Genomic DNA, 9,508 nt, shown 5'->3' on the forward strand with positions numbered 1-9,508 from the left:
CACATTTGTCAAGGGGATCTTTGTGAAATATATGACAAAAATTGCACAATTTTCCAACTCAGTTATTGCATGCAAAATAAATTAACTTTATTAGGATAAAGTGCAGGTTGGTTTGGGAGTAAGAGCTCTTGATTTTGTGTAGGCCGAGGGAGGAAAGAAGCCAAAAAATCTCAATGTGAAGACAATCTGAAGAAAATGAAGGGGAAGACAAAAACCAACACTATTTTACAACCTTCAAATAACACATCAAGAAATATGTTGTTAATGAATGAAAGGGGAATGTTGGGTAAATATAATATAGAAGAATAATAAGCAATAACAAACAAGGAATAACAAGCAAGGATAACTATAATGAGGGAATGATGGCTATAAATAAAATAGAAACTTAGCAACTAATTGATAAAATTTATACACATGCTTTAGAGTCTCTCTTATGTACACCTTGTTAATCCTTGTATAGTTGAATGTATGTTATGCCTTGAGGACCTGTAGTGTATAGAACCTAGAGAGTGTAGGGTTGCAATGGATCCTCATCTTAAGTTCCAATAATTAATGAAAGTAGATTTTATTGGGAACTCCTTTATTGGTAACCCTTGTAGTAAATAGAAAACTATAATTTTTAAAAAATTATTGTCACCCATTTATTATCTTCAAGTTGGCACATTTTGGTGAAATCAATTTTATACTAATATCTGAAGAAAAAAGGTGTAGTTCTTGACACGAAGAAGTTTAAATCCTCCTCAACAAAATCTGACATGAGTGTGAGTTTCAAATATTTATTACCAAATAATATGACATCTATAGAATTCCAACTCTAAAGTTTCATCAAAATTACAATTATTAATACTAAATTTGAACACTCTGAGAAAACTATCAAATGAGCTTCTATTCTACCTAATTTTATGAATTTAATAACATCTTATGAATTCATTGTATACAATTGTAGCTTCCTATTTTTATGTATAACATCCTATTAATCTCTAATAAGATTTTTTTAATGCTATTTTAGGTTTAAAGAGCATAATTTTAATTTTAATTAAATTGAATTAAATAATTTTAAGTCAAAAATATACAAATGAGATAGCATTAAGGTATTTATCTCTTTAAATTGACTAAATGCCTAAATGAGTTAGTGGTTTTTCGATGTAACTTAACTTTTATTATTAAAATTTGTAGATTAGTCTTAAATGTGGAAGGTATGCAGACTGTTTGATTAAATATCACAAAAAAATGTGATGTCCTGGAATGCTTTGATCACAGGATACTCGTTAAAAACACAAACTTAGCAACATTTGTCTGTATTATCCATTTATCTATTGAAGTGGGGCTTTTTTACATGGCATGGTAATTCATCAAATTATGAAGAAGATGAATTTTATCAAAAATTTTAGTTACCAATACTTTGGTAGACATGTATACCTAAAATTGATCATTATAGGTGTATGGTCAACTTTCTTGAGAATATGAAGATCAAACATGAATATAAGCCTAGGAGTATTTACAACTTATATTCTTCTCTCAAAAGTCAATGGGGATATTGGCCATAGTGGAATTAAAATTCCATTTTGATGTAGTTAGGGTGGAGACCATGATGGTTTAGAAGTCCAAATATGGTGCATGCTTATTTTGTAGGAGAGAAATCACATATAAAAAGTAGGAGATATATAGAAAGTTGGAGAACACAATGTCTAGAACAACACTTAGAGTTGTTGATAACCTTTAGGTGTGAGGTGCAAACCGTTTGCATTATTGTTCTTGTTGAGATTATTGTTGGTGCTAAATGAAGGAGTCTAGAAAAATAAGATTTTAGCAATATAATGACATTATTTAAATTATATAACACATCACCATAATCCTTTCACCCTTCAAAGGTACAAGTACTAGTTCATTATTACTTATTTGGATGATAATACATCATTTATATGTTATGTTGTAAAACTTAGTTTTCATTTTTTGTTTTGTTAAAACAAATGTCGCCTAGAGACCTTTCATTGAGTCGTGGGAGATGCATGAATTTAGGCATCTTCAACTTCTTCGGTGGCAGGAGATGCGCGTGATTCAGGATTCAACGTCATTGTTTGAACTTTTCTTAATCGATCATAATAAACAAATAATTTGTTAATTGTTACTATTTTCTCACTGCCGGCCAAAACAATGGTTACCAACCCCACCCGTCCTATTCGTTTGGGAAATAGCACTGGGCATTTCCCCTTTATTGTGTCAGTCATCAAATTGATTACTGGGTGTTATAACTTCCACCTAATATGATTCTAAACCAGTAAACACCGAAATAAATGCTTTCACGAGAGTAACAATCGTCTACAGTAGTTGCAGCGTTCATTTAAGAAAAAGCTTCAACCCTCAAGAATTGCGTTCCTAGATCCAATATCGTTACCATATTCAATGGATCAAGATGTTTCTAAATCCACCCTTTATTGAGCGTACGTAGTTGTTGAGATTTTGATCATCCGCATTAGTACTTTAATGTAATGTAATTTGAAAGCAGGAAACATTAACTAAATAAAACAATAAGTGGAGTCTGTCTTCTGCTAGGCACGTGAACGGTCCCACCTATATATAATTGCCTCTCAAAAGGCAGGTCCAATTTGCAGCACGTTAGGTAGCGAAAAGAAAAATGCATCGCTGAAAATCAGCAAATTATGTCACCATATTAGAAGGGTAAAATGGTTAGTGCTTTTATTTTATCGCTCCATGGCCCAGGCCCCAGATGATGCCCGAAGGATTTTAATTTCACGTCTTTTTCGTGTCGCTTTTGATAAATTGGAGTCTGGACTTCTTGTGGAATTTGAGGATTCATGATAATAAAAGCATGACGTAATGTGGTGTGAAAGATTGCACGAAACAAACGTGGTATAGCCTTATAGAATGGCCCTAGACGATGATCAACTATGTGCCGGAGTTGAGAGTTGAGGACATTGAATTGTGCTCGCGATGTCTGAAATGCCAGAATTCCGCAAGCGCAAAAGAAATGAAATATTATCATCCGATAGGTGGCTAGACTGGCGTTTGGCTTCTGTAGATGAAGTGAATCCAATTCTTACAAAGATTAGAAAAGAGGGCATCCTAAATTCGTCGGATACGGTACGCCTTTTGGATGGATATGTGAGAAGTAAATCTACTGCTGTCAAACAGTACAAGTCCAATATGGAGGACATGCTATTAATTAGAGATAAACGAAGGCCTGCAGGTATGTATGTTACGTTAGTTTACAGCGTTGTTTAAAATAATTATATTTTGCTGATCAGAAAGATTTTAAGACTTCAATTCTCAATTGAATCTGAGCAGATGGTTCCTTCAGCGAGGATATCTACTCTGGAGTTAAGTGGACCTCTCAAGGAGGAAAAGCCGCTGTCTTGTTATCCTGTGACGATAAAATCACTGAAGTTATATGCTTTGTCTTGCATGGTATCGTTCATGAGAAGATGGAGAAAGGAAAGCGTGTAGAAGAGCTCAACAAATTGATGAAAAGCATCCAAGAGAATTTCCATAACGGCAGAACCGTACTGCATTATGCAGTAGATCAGCCACACAATCCGAAACATGGAAAATACGTTGCTGAGTGTTTAAAGGATAAATTTTCTCAAGCTGGAAAAGATTTTATAGATGCCGCAGATATTTACGAAAGGACTGCTCTTCATTTTGCAGCTTTCCATGGTAATACTGAGCTAGTCGAGATGCTTATTCAAGATTGCGAGATGAAAGCTGATAAAACAGATATAAACAAAGAAAATGCGGTGCACTTTGCTATAAAGGGTGTAAAAAGAGATGTATTGGATTATTTGTATACATTGCCTAAAAAGAGTACAATTATTGTCTCACCGGACGCCCAGGGGAGGACAGCTCTGCATAAAGCAGCTCTTCAGGGTGACACAGATATCATCAAAACTTTACTCGGGCAGTCAGAAGGAGATCTTGATTTCATCCGGCAACCTGATTTGTTCGGTCAAACAGCTCTTCTGGAAGCGGCAAGAGGAGGTCATGTAGAAGCCGTGAGGCTCCTTTTGCAGAGTGGATCTCGGCCTCTTCAGGAACGCAACTCTGATGGCAGAACTGCTCTTCATTATGCTGTGCAACTCCCCGATGATGACAAGGCTAAAGAGATGGCTGAGTTAGTGCTGAGTCATCGCCGACCTGGCGATGGCAGATATTACGAACAAGAGAGATCCCTTCTGCTCTGGGCCTCGGCAATGGGTAGCGGTACAGCAGAAGAGGCAAGTCCAAAGTCGTCATTGGTTAGAAAGTATCTTGAAGGCGAGAGAGAACGCATCCGTGAAAGCTCGATGGACTTGCTATCTACCGCTATTGAGTTGCAGCATGAGAAGATGGCATGGGAACTTGTCACCAGATGCGCAGATACAGAGCGCATAGCCAAACTTGATAGTTGCCGTGAAGAAAAAAAGTACGCCGATAATGGTACGCTTTAAATCAAATTCCTTATTGCGTGCTCGCAGGCATTCTTTATTAACAGCCTATCATAGACATGCTTGCTTATTAAGATTAAAATTGAATTTGTAATTCATGATTCTACCGTGTGCCCTTGGATGATTGTGATTTATTATTTGCTTTCTAATATATAACCATGTAATTTTGTATTATGTAGAGGCTAGTCCATATATTGATGCTAATGGTTCTCTACTAATGTAATAGTGATTCACGAGATGGATAAGATAGAGAAGATGCCAGAACAAGGCCGAGATCAACCAGCCATCAACGATATGCTTGGTAATACTGAGCTTCTCACATATGTCGCATCAGTATCTTTGTATTAGTTTTTAAAATCAATTTGGTCTGTAATATTAAGTGTTTATTTCTTATGAAGAAAAAATAGTTTCTCGGGTGGTAGGGACATTTCTACTCTATATATATTAGATAACATGCAATTATAGGTATAGTGTGTTGTTTAAACGTGAGATGTAATATAACGGGACATGCAGGAAGAAAGGAATTCGCAGAAGGGCTCGCAGAATTGTTTTTAAACCCATACGTGAAATCCCCAATAACTGTCGGCATCTCAGGTGACTGGGGAATAGGAAAGTCCAGTTTAATGATTCAGGTACGATTAAATCATCTTCTCTTCTAAAACCATATTTTAACCGAACTTTTAAAGTTGGAAATGGCAAATCACTAACGAGGTAATGCAACAGACGGAAGCTATTCTACTGAAAAAGGCAGCTCAGCTAGCATTTCCAGGTTTATTAGCGACAGAGCAGTTTCCAGGGTGCAGACCGATCGAGGAGAGTAGCGAAGGTCAAAGGAAATGCGACGAGTTGAATGAAGCGATGAAGAAATCATCCCATTTCGTGAGTACACGTTTGATTTTATATTGTGTTCAATTTAACAACAATGGTATGAAATGATCAAGCTTCAGTCGTCTTTGTTAGCAGAAAAAGATTCGCAAGCATGAGAAAGATTATCTTCTGCTACAATTTCTCAATAGCAATTATCTAGAGGAGCACCGCGATGTATATAAATCATTAGCTGTCATGGACCGCAAAAGGATGGTGAGTTTTTCCCTAGTTGTCTACTTCGCGTATTTTATAAGGGCTTGAAAAGATTCCTTAGTTTTGTGATTGTGTTCTGTTAACTTAGATGAAATGTAAAGGTGAAGAAGGGGATTCACCCAGCAACGAATATCCCCTAAGGAAGATCCCCAGTATTCTGACAGTTCGTTACAATGCATGGCATTACCAAAATGAGTCAGAGGCGTGGGCAGGTCTCGCAGTTGAGACAACAAAGGCGATCGAAGAGTCAATGACCACTGCTCAGAGAGTGAGGTGTCACTGCACTTACGCGTGGAGGAATCACAGACAAGCAATCTGGATGGAATTGGTTCTGCCATGTCTCCTCGCATTATTTCTTTCCGGTTGGCTTGCGTGGGTGCTCTGGAAAATATTTAGTAAATCCAAGAACAACGACCTTGTGCAGCTAACATATGGCTCCATTCCTATAACCATACTGTTAGCTATATGGACTGTAATGAGACAATTCCTTTCTGTTATTAAGCCAGTAAGTGCTCAGATCATGGGATATTTCAGCAAACCAGACCATACAACAAAACTGGGTTATCAGCATCAAGTTATATCTGACATTAAGTTTTTAAAGGAAGAGATTGGCATAAAACCGTCGTGGATATGGAAATTTATTGGGCGGTTATGCAATTTAGTAAATCTCTATCCTGACTATTCCGACAACATCAAGGGCACCTCCGTATCGAGGTTACCCGCGCCAAGCGAAGACGGTATTCGCATGATCGTCTTTGTTGACGATTTGGATAGGTGTGTGGAGACTGTTATTTTGAAGGTATACGTACGTCTCTTAAATACTCCAATTCTGCCTTAAGGATTTCGCGATGACTAAATATGATGATGTGCTAACGAAAAGTTTCTGGTAATCAGGTACTGTCTGCAGTTAATTTGGTGTTGGCAGCTTGTGCTATCGACGTCGTTCTTGGAATGGACGAGAAAATGATCGCAAAAGCAATGAAACGCCAGTTTCCAGACAGTAGCGATGATCGGGAAGAATTGAAAGAATTGACAAAGAAATATTTAAGCAAAATAGTTCAGCTGCCGCTGGCGTTACCAGATACTAGCGAAGAAGAAACAAAGAGATTCCTGCGTGAGCAGCGAGGAGAGACATTTCGAAGCTGGTCTCAGAATGCTGAAGCTAAAGTTCCGCAACAAGCTTCATCGGACGAGACTGGCTGCGACAAAAAATCCAAACCAGGTAATGCAGAGTTGATTTTAACGCTTTGATAATTATACCACCTTATTTATGTGCCGAGCTTTTTAAAAAATTTAACACAGGTCAAACCCCAGGTGATGTGTGCCTGGAGATTTTCGGGATTGGTACAGAGAATGGTAAAAATTTCCTATCAAAACTTTCCGGAATATGTAAGCCATTCTCCATGTTCAAACTCTGGCCACAGCCGGGTAATGATTCTTATTCCTACTCGATCGTATGCTTGTTTATTACAATTTTTGTATCGTAAACATCTACGCATTATTCAAATTGCAAAGGTATTTTCGGCATTTATCAGATCGGAGAGACAAAAATGAGATAGTGAAGAAGAGACGGGTAACAGTATCATTAAATTTCCGGAGGCTGATGACGAATTACAGCGAGGAGGAAAGTCAAGCATTAGATGATTTGAGCGAAGCGGCAACGGGTGAGAGAAGGCTCCCGCGGGAATGGAAACGATTCCTCATCTACCATCGCGTGGCGTGGAACATCCTTTCCCAAAGCGAGACAGTGAAAAAGACTCCAGGCTGGCAGATGCAGCTGGTTGTATGGTTATTTTGTTGCTGGCAATGGGAAGACCACATTAACGACATAATTAAGGTACCTAGTTTAGCTACCCATATTTCTTTCTTGAGCTACTTTTTATGTCTTAAATCAATCGGTCCTTTTAATACGACATGGCTTGTGTGGTAATTTGTAGGATTGGAAGAACCTTGTGCCTGTAAATGGTTTCTCTAAGGACGGTAGCGATGGTCTCGAGTCAACCAAGCCATCACTGAATTATTTGATTGAATACTACCGGCCACCTCAGGAGGATGACGAAAATGGTTCGGCGCAGGAGACGGAGGTCCAGACGCCGCATACTCCACAAACCAGGAGTCAAGCAAAGCAGAAGCAAGAGCCAAGCAGCGAGACGCCGAATACTCAAAGCAGAAGGAAGAGCAAAACAAAGCAGAAGCAAGAGCCAGGCAGCGAGACGCCGAATACTCCACTAAAGAAGAAGCAAGAGCCAGACCACCAGACAAAGACCGGGAATCAGCTGGAGAAGAAGCGAGAGCCAGACCACCAGAATGAGATGGAGATGAAGAAGGAGAAGGAAAAAAGGAAGAATTGGTTCTCCTTAAAAGAGATGCTGGACAAAGAGAGGAAAGGGAAACATAGATATGACGTCTCCTTGGATTGTGTAGTATCTTTTCAGAAATTTAGACTACACTGCGACATTGGGCATCTCTCTTCGCCTAAAAACACTGACAGCAGGAAAGAATGAGCCTCCGTCTACGACATGCCACGTCCCCAAGATGAAACGCAACGTTAAACACTACTACCGTTTGTTATTTCGTATTTGTTATTCTTGTATTTTTATTCCAGGTTTGTTATTTTAGATCAGTTTGGTTCACCTCCAACTTGATGGGAATATGTTTGTCTTATATTTGGTTGTATAAAACTGAAATTGGAATAAGACATTGAACTCTTTGCATTTGTTATCTGTGGCGACATAGAAACTCATAATTGTATGAAGACCTCTTCTCAAGACAAAAAGCTTTGCTAGATTCGATTATAGTCTCATAATTTCACAACGTTCAGACATCACTATTGCATTGGAAGGTTGTTTCGATTAAAATAGACTATAAAGATGCCCATATTTGGTGTTTTGTTGTGGATGAATATCACTACAACTTAGTATTTAAGTCTCACCCATTGTTTTGGCCTTAAAGGCAATCTCCAACCGCTTTGCATTTTTAAAATCTTCTCATGTTTGCATATAAAACTTATTATGATAACTATATTTCCACATATGTGGAACTGAATCCCCTCGACAAGTACTCATGAATCTCATCCTTGTGCAGCCTTTGTCTAAGCAGATTCTTCCCTCGGCTCCAATATGGAACCACATCCACAACATGCCCTCCTACGGCTCACATGCATCTTCCACATGACCTTTGGTGTTCAGTTCACAAAGCTCGCTCTCTAGATCTGTAACATTCCACAACAGACTAGCCACGTAGGGTACAAATATAAAGAGGGGCAATCATATTTTTTTATAATCACACACTGCAAGAAAACGTCAACATGGTTGAGAGAAAAAAAACCCATGAAAATTTCCTTGCCTGGATGCAAAAGAAAATGATAGACAAAAATAATGCATGAAAACATAAGCAGAAGTACAAATATTTCACAAACCCTAAAAATATTATGTTTTTTGAGAAAGTAAAATTGGAATAGGAATACATGTTCCAATTCCAACTATTTTAGTGGAATCGAAAATGCTTTTTTCTGGCCAAAATTGGAATACTTATTCCTTTTCTCAATTTCAATTTGGCACACCCAAACAAAGGATTTGTGAATTTGATTAGACATTGCTTGAACAATAATTTAATCAATTGATTTTTGAATTCTATGATTTTTGGTTTTATATATGTATTTAAATATTTTTAAATAGTTGAATTAAAATTAAATAGCAAAATTAAAGTTAACGTTGATTAATGTAACTTGATAATGTAATTAAACAATGAACTTAAGACTATAATAAACTCATGAAATTAGGACAAATTTGGGCAAACATTATAAATGAAGTCTAAATTTATAAACTCGTTCAAAACTTTAAAGCTAAAATTAAAACAAAGTTTATAAGTAAAGTCAAACTTTAAATGTTATGATAGAGATTTGAAAAGAAGTTTGAGTTTACATATAAGACTGAGTGTAATAAAAAAATTAAAAACATATGCATGTATTTAAATTTCAAAAAGTA

The 9,508-nt window shown here is 37.3% G+C and overlaps 1 protein-coding gene across 3 annotated transcripts; it reads left to right on the plus strand.

The window, feature by feature from the left end:
- Nucleotides 1–2,704: 2,704 nt before the first annotated feature.
- LOC149546583 (uncharacterized) lies at nucleotides 2,705–8,398 on the plus strand. Of its 3 annotated transcripts, none has more exons than XM_089794627.1 (11): nucleotides 2,705–3,208; nucleotides 3,307–4,434; nucleotides 4,669–4,743; nucleotides 4,956–5,074; nucleotides 5,166–5,321; nucleotides 5,403–5,522; nucleotides 5,611–6,321; nucleotides 6,417–6,744; nucleotides 6,837–6,950; nucleotides 7,058–7,359; nucleotides 7,460–8,398. In XM_089794627.1, the coding sequence occupies exons 1-11, from the start codon at nucleotides 2,953–2,955 to the stop codon at nucleotides 8,024–8,026; spliced, it is 3,876 nt and encodes a 1,291-aa protein (XP_089650753.1). In that variant the 5' UTR covers nucleotides 2,705–2,952; the 3' UTR covers nucleotides 8,027–8,398. The 3 variants fall into 3 exon arrangements, with proteins under 3 accessions (XP_089650753.1, XP_089650752.1, XP_089650754.1); XM_089794626.1 differs by having other exon boundaries at nucleotides 5,406–5,522; nucleotides 6,825–6,950; XM_089794628.1 differs by having other exon boundaries at nucleotides 5,406–5,522.
- The last annotated feature ends 1,110 nt before the right edge of the window (nucleotides 8,399–9,508 follow it).

Source organism: Cupressus sempervirens, chromosome 7 (assembly GCF_028749045.1).
Source record: "Cupressus sempervirens isolate cs-2001-9-10 chromosome 7, ASM2874904v1, whole genome shotgun sequence".
Classification (NCBI taxonomy): Eukaryota; Viridiplantae; Streptophyta; class Pinopsida; order Cupressales; family Cupressaceae; genus Cupressus; species Cupressus sempervirens.